Raw genomic sequence first — 19,399 nt, 5'->3', positions numbered from 1 at the left:
CAAACAGAGGCCCCTCAACCACTGGAGAGCTGGTTGGGGAAGCCAGGAGTAGGGAATTCAGGGGCCCGCTTCCTGAGTCCAGGTTGGTGAATGACCCACCTGTGGGACCACAAAGCCATCAACACCTCCCGTCCTCCTCTTCCTCCCACACCTCAGTGGAACTTTGTGCCATTTGACCTTAGATCTTGGTCTCTATTGATATGCCAACCTCCTCGCCCCACACTAGTGTGGGTGAGTGGGAGTTGGGGGTTCTGGTGTTTTCTTGAGTGCAGATTTTGGAGGCTGACAAAGCAGAAAGACAGTTGCTCTCCCTGAAAGTTGATGAAGGAAGCAGGTGAGTGTTACACTACGAAAAGAATGGGACACTGTGGGGACCCCAAAACCTTACCCAGGGGCTCAGGAAAAGCCCCCTAGAAGAAAGGTAGGGTTTAAGTTGAGACCCTAGTCGGTTTGCCTAGATTTGAGACTCAAGCCCCTCAGCCTCACCTTCTCAGACAAGCTTTTAAGCCACTGTTTCCAAATACTGGTTTCTCAAATATTAATAGGTGTTATTTTTCTTTACTATTTTTAAAACTTTGAGCTATAATACACATTGAGAAAAGGACGCTAAACAAGTGTACAGTGAAATAGCTTAAAATAAACACCCAGGTGAACCATCATTCAGATCAAGAAAAATAATATTTCTATTCCCCAGAAACCCATCACCTCTCCATATGCCATTCCAGTCAGGTACCTTTTGGCCATTACTTCCTTGACTTTTTATTCTTTCATCTCCAACATACATAATCTTCAACCCCATAATTTAGCTTTGTATGTTTTGGAATTTTATATAAATGAAAGCATACAGTACATATTCATCCATAAGATGAAAATCTCTTATGTTATTGCATGTAACTATGAAATTCCATTGTATGAATACACCACAATGTATCCTATACTAGAGACAGACATTTGGGAGATTTCCAGCTTTTAGCTATTACAAAGAATGCTTTGTGAATATTTTTGTGTATGTCTTCTGGTGCACATTCACATACATTTCTCGAAGTCGAGTCCCTGGGTCATGGGGTATACATAGCTTCCATTTTGCTAGGTAATGCATTGAAAGGTAGTGGTACCAATTTGCAGCCCCGCCCCCACCATTGGCAAGGTATGAGAGTTCCTGTTGCCCCATATCCTTGCCAACACCTGGGATAGTCACCCATTCATTTGAGCCACTTTTGTTAGTATATAGTAAGAATATCTTATTGTGGTTTTAATGGAGCTATTAATGAGGTTGAGCACCTTTCCAGATGTTTATCATTTTTGTTGTTGTGGTAGTAGTAATTATTTTCTTTTCTTTTTTTTTTTAGATTTTAGATTCAGCAGGTACATGTGTGTTTTTGTTAAATACATGTGTAATGGTGGGCATTGGGCTTCTAGTGTACCCATCACACAAATATGTTTATTGTTAATTTCCTCTTTTGTGAAATGCCTATTCAAATCTCTTGCTTGTTTTTGTATTGGTTTATTTGACTTGTTCTTAATGGAACTCTTAGGAGTTACTTATATATTCTGTATACTAGCTCTTTGTCAGTTATTTGTATTACATAGTTATTCTCATGCTGCTATAAATAACTGCCTGAGACTGGGTAATTTATAAAGGAAAGAGGTTTAATTGACTCACAGTTCAGCATGGCTGGGGAAGCCTCAGGAAACTTACAGTCAGGGCAGAAGGCGAAGGAGAAGCAAGGCACTTTCTTCACAAGGCAGCAGGAAGGAGAAGTGCTGAGCAAAGTGGGGAAGAGCCCCTTATAAAACCATCAGATCTTGAGAGAACTCACTCACTATCACGAGAACAGCATGGGGAAAACCACCCCCCATGATTCAATTACCTCCACCTGGTCTGACAAGTGGGGATGATGGGGATAATGAGGATTACAATTAAAGATGAGATTTAGGTGGGGACAGAAAGCCTAATCATGTCAAATAGTGAATATTCCAATACATGAACATGATATATTTCTCCATTTATTTAGGTCTGCTTTAATTTCTCTCAATAATGTTTCATAGTTTTCTACATGGAGGACTTCAGATAGTTTCATAGACTTATTACTATGTACTTATTTCTAGGTACCTTTGATGCTTTCATAAATGATACTTTAAAAAAATCATTTTTTTAAACTCTGCTGGTATAGAGAAATGTAATTGATTTTTATATACTAACTATATTTAACAATCTTGTTAAACTCTTTTATCAGTATAATAGTTTATCTACGATTTTTAAATTTTATGTACTCAATCATACAACATGCAAATAATGTCATAACTTTCCAACTGTCATAACTTTTTTTTCTTTTCCTATTGCACTGGCTAAAACCTTTAGGACAATGGTAGTGGCATCAATGGCATTCTTGTCTTATTTACAATTTCCAAGGAAATCTTACAATGGTTTACTATTAAAGATGGTATTTAATGTAGATTTTTTGGTAGCTCTCCTTCATCACATTGAGAAAATTCCCTTCTATTCATTTTTTTAAAAATCATAAATAGGTACTGATTTTAATAAACGCTTTTCTGCAATTATTGAGGTAAAGAATTTTCTTTTGTAGTCTGTTAATGTGGAAATTTATATTGATTCTAAGTTTTATAGTTTTCCAGTTTTATGCAGAAACTCTCAATATTAATGTTTAAAAATCTATTTGCACATAGTAAACTTCGATATTTTAAAGTCTATCTTATTTCAGTATCCAAAGACCCCTATGGATCTGTTTATATTCTTTATTTTCCTGCTGGTTATTGTGTATGCCTTATTTTCTGATGTGCCTGCTTATTTTTGCTTATGAACTTATTTATAAAATAATATAAATAATAATTTATAATTTATATAATATAAATAATGATTTATAATTTGTATAATATAATGATTTATAATTTATATTTATATTTTATATTATAATTTATATTTATATTTTAATAGAAAAAATTAGAGACCAAGGATGATGTTATCTTCCTCCAGAGAGGATTTATGTTTATTTCTGCCAGGTGCCTGGTGGCATTAACACCCGAGGTTGCTTGAGGGGACTACCACTCCAGAGAGCTTTAATCCGTGTTCAGTGACTGACATAATTTAAGCTGTGAACCCTACAACGGTTTATCTACTCTGGTCCACCTTCATTTCTAGAATGCAGTCTTTGGAATGTACAATATATGAAGTACGAAGCTCCACTAAGTGAGCACTTGGGCCCTAATCCTGTCCCACAGCCCCTTGAAGTCATCAAAAGCATCTCTCTGCCTCTCAATTCCCCTCCTGAGTTGGCAAATGCCCCTAAGAGAAGTAGATCCAAATACTGGGCCATCCCCTTGGGACTCTGCTTCACCTAGACCCCCAATCCTGGCCTGTTTTGTTAACTTTGATGTCTTCAAAAGTAAGTTTTTCTTGTGGCACATTGGTTCACACCTGTAATCTCAGCACTTTGGGAGGCTGAGGCGGGCGGATCACTTGAGGCCAGGAGTTTCAGACCAGCCTGGCCAACACGGTGAAAGTCCATCTCTACTAAAACTACAAGAATTAGCCAGGTGTGGTGGTGCACACCTGTAATCCCAGCTACTTGGGAGGCTGAGGCACGAGAATTGCTTGAACCCGGGAGGTAGAGGTTGCAGTGAGCCGAGATCATGCCACTGCACTCCAGCCTGGGTGACAGAGCAAGACTTTGTCTTAAAAACAGAAAAAAAAAGTAAATTTTTCTATTTTTGTCCAATTTTTAAATTTTCAATAGAAATGTTAGTGTGAATTACTTAGCTTGCTATTACTGGAATTCCTTGATTGATTTTCTAGTGTTAAAACCAGTTTTGTATTCCTGGAGTGAACCTGATTTGGACATGATTTATTATCTTTTTCAGTGTTTTGCTGGATGTGATAAATCCCTAAAGTGTGCTTTCCAGGACCATGGGAAGAAAAATTAAAGCGGAAAGTTAGGAACCAAGAAGAGCCCTTGGCTAAGCATGTATTTCCCTTATGCTGCCTTGAATTTGTCACCTAACTGGATACACTGCCTGAAATCTCACCAGAGAAGAGAAATCCCAAAGAGAAGTCTCTTTGCGTTACCAGATCCCTCATTATTTTTTAAAAAATTATTTATTTACAGACAGGGTCTCACTCTATTGCCCATGCTGGAGTGCAGTGGTGCATGCTCACAGCTTACTGAAGCCTGGACCTCCCTGGCTCAAGCAATTCTCCCACCTCAGTCTCCTGAGTAGCTGGGACTACAGGTGCATGCCACCATGCCCAACTAATTTTTGTACTTTCTGTAGAGACAGGGTTTCGCCATGTTATTGAGGCTGGTCTTGAACTCCTAGGTTCAGATGATCCACCCACCTTGGCTTCCCAAAGTGTTGGGATTACTGATGTGAGCCACTTCACCCAGCCCAGCTCCTCTCTTAAAGCAGAAAACCCTACAGCAGTGTTAAGGGGCCAAGCCTCATTAGTTTAATGAGACTACTTTCCTTCTAAATAGGACTTGTTAGGACTTAGCCCCACTCAAAACATAAAATTGTTCATGTAAGAAGAAGAAAGACCAGTAATTTGCAAGAATTTCTCCCAAATCTAGGTTGGGAAGGGCCACAAAGTGGAGATCTTGAGAGCCAGGCAGTGGGGCAGGTCAAAGGCAGCGCTCAGACCAAGGAGGGCAGGGCCTTTGGTCTCTGTTGAAACTTGAGGTGCGAGTTTCCCTGAATGTGGCTTTGGGACCTCCTGAATAGAAAGATTGTTTTCCTCCAACAACCTGGGCATCTGAGACCTTGACCTGCACTCTGCATGGGCAATACCTCCAGAGCACTGATGCCTCCCTTGCAGTTTTTATCAAATTTCTCCTTAAAAGGGCACTGGAGCTCTGAAGAGCAAGCCAGGCCCTGAGAACAGACAGACACAGTAACTAACACCAAGCCAGCTGACATTTTATCTGGAAAATGCCTGAGCCAAAACTAGCTCCTGGTCAAACACTGCGCATGTTATCTGAAAACCAGGCCACTAGAACATGAATCCAAGAGGGCCATCGCTGTATTGTTTCTTCCCTGCGGCTCTTGGGACTGCTGTATCCAGCAGGTCACCTGGCACTTTAGAGAAAGTAGGCACAGGAGAGATGGGGAACAGGCAGAGTACAGTACATCTTGTGCTACCCCAGAATTTAAAGTGCCACTCTGGGCCATTTGAACACCTCAGACTAATGAAGGGTCCCCAGGATGAGGGAATGAATGGTGTTGGGAGCCTCTAGCAGGGAGCGGGATCTAGGTACTAGGAGACAGCTCTGGCCAGGCTGCCCACACACCCTCCCTCGGGTTGCAAGGCCCTCAGGGGAGAAAGATAGGCTAATTGGTAAGCCCTGAGGAGGGGCCTCCTCCCACAGGGACCATCCCATTTCTGGCACCCTCAAAGCACTTCCGGAGCCTGGAATAAAAAGAGAATGCAGGCCGGTGCGGTGGCTCACACCTGTAATCCCAGCACTTTGGGAGGCCGAGGCGGGCGGATCACTTTTGGTCAGGAGTTCGAGACCAGCCTGACCAACATGGTGAAACCCTGGCCTCTACTAAAAATACAAAAAATTAGCCTGGTGTGGTGGCGGGCGCCTGTAATTCCAGCCACTCAGGAGGCTGAAGCAGGAGAATTGCTTGAACCTGGGAGGCAGAGGTTGCAGTGAGCCGAGATTGTGCCACTGTACTCCAGCCTGGGCAACAGAGCGAGACTCTGTCTCAAAAGAAGAGAGAATACGGACGACTGTCAGAGCAAAGATTTCTCATGGGCCCTGATCTTAGCTATCATCTGAGGAACAGAGAAAAATAGAACGCTCAACTTATACCCTGATTTATCTGAGAGGGAAAAATTAATGCATTGTACTTATTTTCTTTCACGTTTAAGAATACAGAAAATAGTCACCCAACCTCACCAGTAATGAATAAAATACTTCCATTCTATCAGGCTCAGCCAAAACAGGAAATCTTTAACGGTGGGATTTCAAGTGTTTGCAAGCCTATGGGGAGCCATGGGGGAGTCAGCGAGGCCATCCCCCACCCGGGACTACTTCCAAGAGGACCTCTATCCTGCATTTGGGCGGGAGCTGAGGACTGGGCTTTCTAGTTCCTACGTACGCAGTGTGGGAATCTCTGGTCCTCCTTCCCTGCCCATGGCCAAAGTCTCAGCCCCTTCCAGTTCTGCTCATTCCTCAGGACTCAGACTCACCAAGTCCCCCTAAGGTGTTCCCCGCTCAGACCACAGTGGGTCAGAACGTCCTGATCCTGTGTTCCCTGGTCAGGGCTCAGAGGACCCACGTGCAGCTAGGCTGGCCTCTGGACAATGCCCTCTCCCGCTGAGGCCCAGCCCAGCTGCACCTGACTTCCAGTGTGATGGCATTCATTAACACGCCTGACAGATGCAGGTTGTTGGTTTTTCCCTTTCTAAGTTTAAAAAAATATTAAAATCCAAAAAACATTTTACTAAAGCATAACATACACACAGAAAAGTGCACCCATTGTAAGTGTACCGCTCACTACATTCTCCTAAAGTGAACTTATCTACGTAACCATCACCCAGCTCAAGGAAAAGGACAGGACCCCACAGACAAACTCAGTTTTAGAAATCTTGCCGTAGGCCAGATGAAGTTGAGTGCTAGTTTCCGTGCTGGGTTTTCTCATACTTCTAATCTGACATGGCCTGACAAGGTTTCATTGTCCTTTGCTGTGATGTGACATTGCACAGAGAAGATCTTGTCTCACCCCGGGTTGAAGGCCTCTAGAGGGCTGCACCCCAGCTATATGTCAGGGTCTCTGTAGGTAGAGCCTGAATGACCAAATGAATCCAGACCAGGGCATGCAGGTGCCCAGCCCAGAGCTGGATGCTCTTAGGCCTCATTCTCTTTTTCAGATGTCACAGGAGGCCCGATGACCAGGGTCTCCAGTCAGGCACTACAGCCACATTATTACCTCTACCCTACAGAGACAGCCCTGGGATGTAAAAAGCGGTGATCAGCTCATTGATTCATCCAATAAGCATGGATTACACATTCAGCCTGGCCCAGGGATGGCACATAAGGCAGGCACAGTCCCTGACATTGTGGAGAGAGCTCAGACACCCAACAGGTCAGGAACCAGCAAGAAACCCTCATAGAATTCTAAACCTCTGCCCTACTCTGCTCCAGTCCTGGCTCCCCGGGGGAAGCCAACTGGGGCTGTTCCCAGCCCAAAGGTAGAGAGGAAGGTGCCTTAACCAGCTGTCTCTGCTCTTCTGCAGGCCCTGCCATCCCGGTGGGCGTGGACGTGCAGGTGGAGAGCCTGGACAGCATCTCCGAGGTGGACATGGTATGCAGTGGCCTCCAGTGACACATAGTGAGAGCCTGTAGTGTAGTGGGCCTCGGTAGTGCAGGCTGTGCCCGTGTGGGCAGAGCGGGAGCTGGAGGTGATAAAATGGGCACTTGGAAGTCGGCCCCGGAGCAGTAAAATCTAAAGCGGGCATTCTCGCTGCATGGGTAAAAATAACCTAAGGAGTTGGTTAAATGTGGGTTCCTGGGCCCCATTTCACACTTCCTGATTCAGAATCTCTGGGAGTGATACTTTGCATTTTCAACACACTCCACAAATAATGCAAGTGATCGGGCGAACCACACCTGGTGGGGTACTGGAGGTGGACAGTTTCAGGCTGAAATTTTGCAACTTTCTGATGTTCAGTTCCTGCTGCAAGTGCAGTCCCCCTACTCACTCTGTGGCAGTGTCCCCCACTCCATGTCTACCCCAATTCTACCACCACAGGCCTGGGTGTCCTGCAGGGCTCACAGTGGAGAGGTGTGCCCCCCACCCCAGGGCCCCAGCCTCCTGTCTTCCTTCTTCTGTATGCCTCTCTTTCAGTTTGCAAACTTCCTCTTTCTTCTGCCTCAGGGATCTTGAGCATGCTTCAGCTCTGGCCCTCCTGACAGCTATCTCCTTCTTATCCTTCAGGACTTAGCTAAAATGAGACTTCATCAAAGAGGCTTCCCTGACCTCCTGATCTAAAGAATTTCTGTTTTTTCTTCATAGCCTACATCATCATTTATAATTGTGCTAGATATTTATTTGGGGAGTTTTCTTATGTATTGGTTGTCTTCCATGCTTGACTATAAGCTCCATGAATGCAGGGACTCATGTTTTTCTTTACCCCAATATCTCCAAGTCTAGTCCAGTGTGGCCCCACAGAGGCCCTGAAAATGTGTGGAATAAATAAAAGTCGGGGAGGCTCCTCTTGCCAGCACTGCATCCCACTTGCAATGCTGTCATCTGCCCTTGAAGAGTGGGAACGCCCCTTGCTCCTAATGGACCCAGCATGGCAGAGCTGATATGATTGATACTGAGGTTGTGCACCCCCCACAGCTCCAGCACCTGGTAAAATATGGGGCCCAGGTGTGAAAGGTGCAGGTATGACAGTTTCCAAGATGCTAGATTGTACATTGCCAGCCCCTTTGGATATCCAACAGCTGAGCCCAGTTCCAGAACCAGCTGTGTCTAGAACAGCCTGGCTGCCCTAGACTGAATCAACCCAGATGTCTGTGCTGAGTGTGAAGACTTTTGTCCTGTGTGGCTCAGGATCACAGGGAGAGGTATCTAGAATGACCTGCCTCTCGCAAACCAACCACCAACCTGTGGGAAGGCAGGTGGACTCCAGCAGTAGGTAGGTAACATCCAAGGTAGCCATACACAGCTGGTGTTTGTGAATCTGCACTTCCCCTGGGCAATGGCCCTCAGAGCCTGCTCTTCAGCTCTGTGACCAAGAAGGGAAATAGCCAGAAGGGGCATTTGGCTGGTCTCTTCCTACTCATGTATTGGCTGCTCTCCGTGTGTGTGGAGGGGGGAGTTCCTGGCAGCTGCTGATGCACTGGGAGCCAGGATCAGTCTAGGGACAGACTCTCATGCATGCACTATCCCAGTGCTCACTCATTCTTTCCTCTCTTCCTGGGGCTCCCTCTGGGCCCACCACAACCATGAACTCTTTCCAGCCTTCCTCCACCTAGAAGAGGATCTTTTGGGCAGTTATTTTTCCATTTGCACCTGTGTCAGCTTTGGCTATGGGCAAGGACCAAACTCTTAAGGAATCAACCATGCAGGCAAGGAGACACTTTTGAACAAGGTAAGATTTCAGGCAGAAATTATAGTAGGTATGCAGCTGCCCATCCCCTCATCCATTTATCTCCCCGATCTTTCGACCAGCAAATATCTATTGAGCATCTACTATGTGCTTTGCCAGGCACTAAATTCTGTGATGAATGGGGATGCAATGGTGGGCAAGCACAATTTTTCCTTCAAGGATCTTATAAGCCTAATGGCAAGAATCCTCCTAAGAGGGACATTCGACAATCCAGGTTTCTGGAAGTGGCCACTAAGCTGAAATGGAATGGTTAGCCAATGGGTAAGGAACCATGTGTGCAGAGGTCTAAGTGAGAGAGAGCCGAGCTTTGGAGAAATCCTTCCCCACTGGCCACCAGGCCAGGCTGCAAGCATCACAGCTGCAGTTTTCATTTGCAAAGCCTGAGGGGCTGGTTGCTCAGTCTCCTGGGCTCCAAGTGCATGATGCATAAAAATGAGCCATTCTCTTTCCAACTGCACAGTGCCATCCTGCCACAGGGCTGCAGAACTGTTACCTCTGAATCTGGATGCTGAGCCTGAGATGTCCACCACAGTAGTGAATGATGGGTTGATTGTAAGGAAGAAAACCTTCTAAGCCATTTTTGTCTGGTCTCATCCCGGCTGCCACAGGACTTCACTATGACCCTGTACCTGCGGCATTACTGGAAGGATGAGAGGCTAGCTTTCTCCAGCGCCAGCAACAAGAGCATGACCTTCGATGGCCGGCTGGTGAAGAAGATCTGGGTCCCTGATGTCTTCTTTGTTCACTCCAAAAGATCGTTCACTCATGACACCACCACTGACAACATCATGCTGAGGGTGTTCCCAGATGGACACGTGCTGTACAGCATGAGGTAGCTGTCTGGGGGCCATTGTTCCTCTGTCCAGTGTCCGTTCTGGTATGTGTGGTCAGGCCCTTTGGCCCTGAAGACTGTCACTGCGGTTGGGTCTGTGGGTTCCTGGATGGGAGGAGCCTTCTGATGCTAGTCAGAACTATCTAAACATGACATGGCCACCCCAGCAGGGGACAACTTCCCCATCATTGGGGGTCTTAAGCTTGGGTGAGAAGATTACTTTGGCCTGAATGAGACAACGACCTTCCACATACTGTACCTTCTGTTCCCTGAGAGCATGTGATTCTAGTTGATTGATAATAAAGATTTTTAAAAAAGCTTTAAAAAAAATAGATTTAAAAAAAGCCCCCCCCCCCACCCCCCAAAAAAGTAGCTACTGTGTTTTGAGTGCTATTGCAGATTGGCTTCTGGAGTACGGGGAGTCACATAAGAAGTCATGTTCCACATCTTTAAAAAATGCTTTTTTCTTACTTGTCACTGATGAAGCTCATTGTACCACATCCCCCTGGTCTGCTTGTACAGTTCACCAGAATGCAATGCTGATACTAGACACTTCTGGCCTTTGGTGGAAGTTGATGAGGGGGCCTCCCAGGCATCTCTGGAGGAGGTGGCCCTGCTGGCTGAGGGCGAAGCCCAGAGAGAGGCACAGGAGAGAGCCATTAGCAGCCAGCATCACCAGTGGCTGGGGAAGGGGAGCACCAGCCCAGTAATGGGGATCTGGCAGAGCACTAATACTCTACTACAGAAGACAAAACTCTAGAATTTAAGGTTCTATAACTCAGATAACTATGTTTCCAAACTTCTGCAGCAGACGTGAGGAGGCAGCTGCTCAGTTGTGTGCTGTGCCTTCTTGCTCTGGGCAGATGTAGGAGCCAATAATTCACTGCACAAGCCAATATGTGACTCTGGGTTGTCTAGGATTACGGTCACTGCCATGTGCAACATGGACTTCAGCCACTTTCCCCTGGACTCCCAGACCTGTTCTTTGGAGCTGGAGAGCTGTAAGTATCAGCATTCCTAATTCCTTCGCTTTCTTTCCTCTCTGATCTTTGTGCCATTTTAGTAATCATGAGACTGAGCACTGCCTGCCAGCGTTAAGACCTATTTACTTCTGGACTGGCATAGGATTTCCCTGTTACTTCACCCTGCATCAGAAGCGAAGGAGTCAAATTAACTTGTTTTCCTCTTCCCAAAGATGCCTATACAGATGAAGATCTAATGCTGTACTGGAAGAATGGGGATGAATCCCTAAAAACAGATGAGAAGATCTCCTTGTCTCAGTTTCTGATTCAGAAATTTCACACAACTTCCAGACTGGCCTTCTACAGCAGCACTGGTAGCTATCTTTTGCCACAATCTGATTCAAATGTGCAAGAAAGCACATTTGAATTCTTCTTCAGCCTTAACCCCAAGGAAAATATGTTTTGTGTGTGTTTTGTTTTTTGTTTTGAGACAAGGTCTCACTCTGTCTCCCAAGCTAGAGTGTAGTGGCGAAATCATGGTTCACTGCAGCCTCAACCTCCCAGGCTCAGGTGATCCTCCCACGTCAGCCTCCTGAGTAGCTGGGACTACAGGCATTGTCACCATGTCCAGCTAATTTTTAAAATTTTTTTGTAGAGATGAGGTCTTACTATGTTGCCCAAGCTGGTCTCGAACTCCTGGACTTAAGCAATCCTCCTACCTCGGCCTCCCAAAGTGCTGGGACTACAGGCATGAGCCATCATGCTCAGCCTAAATTTTGATTATTAAAATAATGTAGCCTAGAATAGGTTCTGGCTTCTACCTACCAGGAGTTCGAGACCAGCCTGGCCAACATGGCAAAACCCCATCTCTACTAAAAATATAAAAATTAGCCAAGCATGGTGGTATGCACCTGTAATCCCAGCTACTCGGGAGGCTGAGAGAGGAGAATTGCTTGAACCCAGGAGGCGAAAGTTGCAGTGAGCTGAGATTGCGCCACTGCACTCCAGCCTGGCGGACAGAGTGATACTCCATCTCAAAAAAAAAAAAAAAAAAGAAAAGAAATTAGCCAGGCATGGTGACACATGCCCCTGGTCCTAGCTACTCAGGAGGCTGAGGAGGGAGGATTGCTTGAGCCCAGGAGTTTGAGGCTGCAGTGAGCTATGATTGTGCCATTGCACTCCAGCCTGGGCAATAGAGCAAGACCCTGTCTCTATTCAAAAAAATAAAGAGAGAGAAATAGAATAAAGGTTCCCAGGAACTCATGGGAGGGGGAATGGAGAGTTATTGTGTAATGGGTGCAGAGTTTCTGTGTGGGATGATGAACAAGTTCTGGCAATGAATAGTGGTGATGGTTGTACCATATTGTGAATAATACACTTAGTGCCAGTGAACTGTACACTCGCCTGGGCATTGGAGGCCTGGGTTGAACCAAGCTCAACTGACTCTAGCTAAGGCTTTGGAAAAGCCTCTAAATATCTCATTTCCTCATGTCCCAAATGTCAGACTTTAGAATCATGTGAACAGCCTATTTCTTTTTGTGACTGATGTGGAGTTTGCATGATAAAGGATTAGGGTCTCACAATAAAGGTGACAATTTCACAATAAAGGTGAGAGTGACCAGAGCCTAGCTCTCCCAGCTCCTGCCCCAGTGGCACTGGCCTCAACAAAATAGAACTATTCCAACCTCTTATGCTTTTGAGCAGCAAGTCACTCAAGAAATATGGTTGTAATTTGCAAATTACAAATACAGAACAAACAACTATAGCCTAGGCAACATGGTGAAACCCCTGTCTCTACAAAATAATAATAAGAAAAAAAAATTAGCTGGGCATGGTGGCACACACCTGTAGTTCCAGCTACTCAGAAAGCTGAGGTGGGAGGATCGCTTGAGCTTGGGAGGCTGAGGTTGCAGTGAGCTGTGAGTGTGCCACTGTACTCCAGCCTGGGCTACAGAGCAAGACCCTGTCTCAAAAACAAACAAACAAAAACCCAAACGACTAAAACTTCCCTTCTGTTTAGTTCTGCCCTTTCCCAAAATACTGTGAAGGAAAGTTAGGTAATACCAACTGAGATAGTAAATGTACTAGATATTGGCAAGATATTTATATATAGGAGAAAGGGCTTAGATTTTGGAAAAGAAACGTATTATATTAAGCCAACTGGTCATTAATTTCAACTTTCTGTTGCTGATGAGAGCCATGTCAGTGAAAGACGGGTTCCCAGGGACACAGTTTGCTTTCACCTCTCAGATGGAACCTCATTGGCTTCTTCCTGCATCCCCCAGGCTGGTACAACCGTCTGTACATTAACTTCACGTTGCGTCGCCACATCTTCTTCTTCTTGCTCCAAACATATTTCCCCGCCACTCTGATGGTCATGCTGTCCTGGGTGTCCTTCTGGATCGACCGCAGAGCTGTGCCTGCCAGAGTTTCACTGGGTAAAAGCATTTCATAAGGTGTGGTAGGGTGGTTATTTTTTTCAACTTATCACTATGTTTACAAACAGTAAAAATCATTACTTAGAGTTCTTAACTGATGAGCTGTTAGAGTCAGAAGGAGCAACTTCATGTTTCTTGCCTTTACCATCTAGATGCTGGCCTCAGTTTCCTCCACATTATGAGAGCCACAGGGAGCTAAAACAACATCAACTGTGACTGTATCACTTCAGAAAGATTTGGGGTACAGACTTCGACAACTGGCAGTATCAGAGCTCAGTATTTAGATAAACAAGATGATTCTGCAAATGCCAACAATTCCTTCTGTAAAGACAAAAACTTCATTTGCTGGCCTTGTTTAGACAGACTGAGGGCTTGGAGGTAGGGCACAGAATATGAGATTTCTGGGAAAAGGAGGACCACGTTCCCTCGAGCTGTGGTTTAGCCTTTTACAGACCCTGAATTCCAGAGTGAAAGTTTACAACATGTCATTGTAAATTTAGACATTAGGTTGGGCTTTGAGAAAGGTGAGGGTTTAAGCAGCAAGACAGAGTGAAGAAGAATCCCGCATGATGGGCCTCTGGGAATTTCCACAGTCTTCCACAGCGACTAAAGCACACCTCTGAAGGAACGTTCTCAAACTTCAAGGAATAGGCACATTCTCTCTCATCTAAAGATGAGAAGTTTGAGAACGTTCCTTCAGAGGTGTCCTTTAGTCGCTGTCTTTAATTCCACATGAGAATAGGTCCTCTCCTTGTCAGCCACATCACAGAAACCCAGTCTTTCAGGTGCTTGAAGGAAAATGGGACAAGCAAGCGGGTTGGCTCTGAGGAGAATAGGCCTGGCTGCTGGTAGGGCAGATCCTTGCCCCTCTCCGAGGTGGAAACACACCTGGGACTTTCTCATGTGGTTTAAGAGATAGAGTGTAAAATCGTGACTTAGTGAGATATGGGGGCAGTTCTAGACCGCTGTCAGCAGCTCAACTAAGGCCGGGTGTTGCAGGTATCACGACGGTGCTGACCATGACCACCATCATCACGGGCGTGAATGCCTCCATGCCGCGCGTCTCCTACGTCAAGGCCGTGGACATCTACCTCTGGGTCAGCTTTGTGTTCGTGTTCCTCTCGGTGCTGGAGTACGCGGCTGTCAACTACCTGACCACCGTGCAGGAGCGCAAGGAACGGAAGCTGCGGGAGAAGGTGAGAGGGCTTCTTCGGCCCTTGTCTAAGTCCATGCTGCTGGGTGAAAATGAAGCTCTTCTGGGCGGGGGGGCAGAGGCAGGGGTTGCATGTAGAAAAAGGAGATGTTTGTGCAAAACGAGGAGGATCTTGTTTTAGAATAGGTTCTGGCTTCTACCCCAAAGGATTCCAGAAAGCAGAAGGTCTTTAGACAAAGACTAGGAACTGGAAGACTTGGGTCTCAGACTCAACTTTGACACCTATGCTGAGCCTCAGTTTTCTCATCTGTAAAAGGGAGATTACAGAACCCTCACCTCTACTGTAAGAGTCACATGAGATCATGTATGTGAAAGTTGTTTTGATCTTTCACATGTATCAGGATCTAGACAAACAAACTCTCACTATCATTACTGAACATGTCTAGGGACAGTGCCTCCCTGTCTTATGACCAGAGAAGGGAGAGTTCTAGAACAAAAAGTGCCTTTATTGATCAGTGCCCAGTGAAAATTCAGCCACAGTAAGGACTAAAGCTAAATACCTTATATATATTTCTTTAAAAAAAAAACCTTTTATGTGTAGATGCAGAAGGAAATTGGAAATACTATACTATCTGCCGGGCGTGGTGGCTCACGCCTATAATCCCAGCACTTTGGGAGGCCGAGGTGGGCTGATCACCTGAGGTCAGGAGTTCAACACCAGCCTGGCCAACATGGTGAAACCCCATCTCTACTAAAAATACAAAAATTAGCCGAGCATGGTGGTGCACGCCTGTAATCCCAGCTACTTGGGAGGCTGAGGCAAGAGAATCGCTTGAACCCGGGAGGCAGAGGTTGCGGTGAGCTGAGATTGCACCACTGTACTCCAGCCTGGGCGACAGAGCAAGACCCCATTTCAAAAATAAAATAAAATAAAAATACCATACTATCTATAATGTACTGTACTGTACTATATTATACTACAGTTGATCCTTGAACAAGGCAGGGGTTGGGGGGGCTGACCCCTTGTGCAGTAGAAAATCCAAGTATAACTTTTGGCTCCTCCAAAAATTAACTACTAATGGCCTCATCTTGACTGGAAGCCTTACTGATAAGAACAGTCGATTAACACATATTTTGTATATGTATTATAAACTGTATTCTTACAATAAAGTAAGCTAGACAGAAAATGTTATGAAAATCATAAGGAAGAGAAAATATCTTTACAATTCATGAAATGGAAGTGGATCATCATAAACGACTTCATCCTGGTCATCTTCACTCTGAGTAGGCTGAGGAGGAGGACGAAAGAGAAGGTTTGGTCCTACTGTCTCCGGGGTGGCAGAGGTGGAAGAAAATCTAAGTGGATCTGCACAGTTCAAACCTGTGTTGTTCAAGGGTCAACTGCAAACTATGAGACAGAATACAACTGGGAGATTTTACAAAGCCATGCTCATGAGCCTTTGGCACAGGGAGGCAGTCTTTTCCATTCATAGTCAGACTCTTATTCATTTTAGTGTTAGGTCTGTGCGAAACTAATGATATAAACTGCAATTACTTTTGCACCAACCTAATACTAAATAAATAATGCTGACTTGCTACCTGATCATTGCCAATCATTGCACTAATCAAAATGGGTGTTCATCTAAAAGCTGTGGAGAAAAAGGGACATGAAAATCTCATATTTATGAACAACCAAGTGGCCATTAGCCTTTTAGCATAAGGGAGCTTTTAAAATTAAAATAATTTATTTTTGCCATGTAACGACATTTTGGTCAATGGGACCTTTAAATTTTAGGAAAAGAGAATATGTTGCCTTTTCAAAAATTGTCTTTCAACACCTGCATTATACCTATCAAGTATTTCCACATTGTCTCTGTTAACTTTAAAAAAATCAGAAATTTATAAATTTGAAAAAGGAGACTTTATTTCTTATAAAGGATTCCAGTCTGCAAGGTGGCCATCCTGCAGGCTGGGGAGTGCAGCCTCCTGTAAAGACCTGGAAACAGGCACTTTGAAGGAGAAGGTGTTGGAGTAGGGGCTTCATGCTGAATATGGCTAAATATACATATTCAACAGGCTATAGGAAGATTTATGAATATTTATGAAGGTAGTCCTGACGCATGCCTATTGAACAAATGTGCATGTAACATACAACCCATGTTCACCCTGGGGTGGAGACTTAACATTTCAATGTATTACAATTGGACCCTATATGCAAAAGGGACACAAAGTCACTCAAGTGAACAGCCTCTGTAAACTGACCAGGACTGGTCCATGATTGATGGTCTTATCAAGAGAAGGTTACTAAAATCACTCTCTTGTCCAATCAAAGCTGTAGTTATGGCTGGTGGAACAGGGGCCAGGGGTTGGTTAGTCAGTGTCTGATGGTTGGTGAGCTGCAAATTTTTTTTTTTTTTTTTGAGACAGGGTCTGACTCTGTCACCCAGGCTAGAATGCAGTGGTTGCTAACTGCACTCCATCTCCTGGGCTCATGCTGTCCTCCCACTTCAGCCTCCCAAGTAGCTGGGACCTTAAGCATGCGCCACCCTGCCCAGCTAGTTTTTATATTTTTAAAAGAGATGGGATTTTGCCATGTTGCCAAGACTGGTTTCAAACTTCTGGAGTCAAAGCCATCTGCCCACCTTGGCCTCCCAAAGTGCTGGGATTACAGGCATGAACCACCGCACCAGCCCCAAATTGTTTTAACGTTGTTTATCTCAAGGCCAGTGCTTGTTTAGCTGAAAGAGAAAAAGAAAAACCTTGTGGCAGTTAGCACACAGTGTATTCTTTAAGCGCAGGGGTGTGTGACTTCACCCTGGCCCTAGAATGGCCTTAGGTACTGTTTGTAATTTGGTATCTTATGGCCATAAAGAGTCTGTTCTGTCTTACAATCTCTATTTCAGCATTAATGCTGGTCAGTTGTGTCTAAATCCCAAAAGGGAGGAGGAATAACAAGGTGTGTTCAGCCTCTTGTCTCGTCATGACTGGGAACTCAGTTTTTAAGGTTTCTCTGGGGTCCCCTTGACCAAGAAGGGGGTCAGTTCATCAGTTTGGGGGCTTAGAACTTTATTTTTAGTTTACATCTCCAAATATATTATACTAGGTTGCTTATTTTTAAAGCTCTAGTCAAACATTTTTTACTTCAGAAAACTGACTTGTTTAAACTTCAGTAATTTGTACACTGACCATTATCACAGGACTTTGGACCATATTTAAACACTTTTGATTTATAAATCATTAGACTTTCCTGTATAGAGCAGTTGAAAAAAATAGCAAAGCCTTCATCTGACAAACAGGGGCTCACAAACGAACAGTTCACCGGCACAACTTGCCCTGTTTCCATATCATGTCGGATCTTTGCCAGCAACTGTATGACTTTGTTTAAAGAGACAAGGAAGTCATCTATGGAGAGGGCCTCAGGCCCCGAAGTCTCCCCCTCTGTCTGTGTGAGAACAGACATCCGGGAGGTGAGAGCTCGTACTCTGCTGCTGTCAAATGTAGGATTTAAGACCAAGAAGCATAGTTGCTGGAGAGCAGACAGAGGTGAGAAGGCACTATCTGCTGCCTCACAGAGAAACTAATATTCATAGTATTGAAATGTTTCCCAATAGAGCTGAGGTTCCTAAGTGGATGCCATGGAGTACCTTCCCTGGAATCACCTCCTGAGTCTGTGAAAAATAGATTCCCGGGTTTGAGACACGGTCTCAAAGAATAGATTTCCTAGACCACACCCTAGGTCGACTGATTCAGAATCTTTGAGGATGGCACCCTGGAATCAAGATTTTAAGCAAGTTCCCAGGTGATTCTGATGCTCACTGAAGTGTGATTTCCACTCTGTAAAGGTAAAAGCTGCCTGGGACCCGTTAGGCCCACCCCTGGTTTGAAGGGCAGACAAGTGCAGGCGAGAGCATGCGGGAGCACGTGGGAGCCCAGGGCTTACCTCCCCTCAGCTGCTCCAGTACTTTGGCTGATTAGCCAGACCTTGTCTGACATGCCAAGAGCCACTTCCTCTTTCTTAGAAGCAAGCTAATCTGGAAAACAGGGGTTTTATCCTAATTTTTGGTATTTCCTGATTTGAACTCAAAATCTTAGGAGAAAAGTCTATTTTCATTTTAGCAGAAAGATTTTCAGTTTAGAGCAAGGAGAAGAAGAACTGTGCCTTAAGTAAATAAATAACCCCCCCAATGATAATATCACACAATTTTATCAGTTTGGGTGTGATTATATCTAAATGCAAAGAGTTGAATAGGGCTGGGCATGGTGGTGCATGCCTCTAATCCCAGCACTTTGGGAGGCCAAGGCAGGTGGATCCCTTGAACCCAGGAATTTGAGACCAGCCTGGGCAACTTGGCAAAACCCCATCTTACAAAAATACAAAAATGAGCTGGGTGTGGTGGTGTGTGCCTGTAATCCCAGCTACTCGGGAGGTTGAGGTGGGAGGATCCCTTGAGCCCAGGAGGTGGAGGCTGCAGTGATCTGAGATGGCATCACTGCACTCCAACCTGGGTAATAATAAAGCAGGACCCTGTCTAAAAAACAAAAAAAAAAAAAAAAAAAAGAAAGAGAGAGAGATGATCTCTTACCTTTTATCCCCAATTCCCTTATAGCTATGAGTCTATGATAATTATTCAAAAACTGTTGGCTGGGTGCGGTGGCTAATGCCTGTAGTCCCAGCACTTCGGGAGGCCTAGGAAGGCAGATCATTTGAGGTCAGGAGTTCGAGATCAGCCTGGCTAACATGGTGAAACCCTGTCTCTACTAAAAATACAAAAATTAGCTGGGCATGATGGCGGGCACCTGTAATCCCAGCTACTCAGGAGGCTGAGGCAGGAGAATCGTTTGAACCTTGGAGGCGGAAGTTGCAATGAGCCGAGA

At 44.9% G+C, this 19,399-nt stretch overlaps 1 protein-coding gene across 1 annotated transcript in view; it reads left to right on the top strand.

The window, feature by feature from the left end:
- GABRR2 (gamma-aminobutyric acid type A receptor subunit rho2) overlaps positions 1-19,399 on the top strand; it is a 57,590-nt gene that overhangs the window by 33,023 nt on the left and 5,168 nt on the right. The window contains exons 3-8 of the mRNA XM_004044403.4: positions 7,259-7,326; positions 9,748-9,971; positions 10,890-10,972; positions 11,167-11,307; positions 13,219-13,371; positions 14,371-14,567. Coding sequence (XP_004044451.4) covers positions 7,259-7,326; positions 9,748-9,971; positions 10,890-10,972; positions 11,167-11,307; positions 13,219-13,371; positions 14,371-14,567 — 866 coding nt within the window. The remainder of the gene's footprint in view (positions 1-7,258; positions 7,327-9,747; positions 9,972-10,889; positions 10,973-11,166; positions 11,308-13,218; positions 13,372-14,370; positions 14,568-19,399) is intronic.

This window comes from Gorilla gorilla, chromosome 5 (assembly GCF_029281585.2).
Source record: "Gorilla gorilla gorilla isolate KB3781 chromosome 5, NHGRI_mGorGor1-v2.1_pri, whole genome shotgun sequence".
NCBI classification, from domain to species: Eukaryota; Metazoa; Chordata; class Mammalia; order Primates; family Hominidae; genus Gorilla; species Gorilla gorilla.
This window is presented reverse-complemented; position numbering and strand designations above follow the sequence as displayed.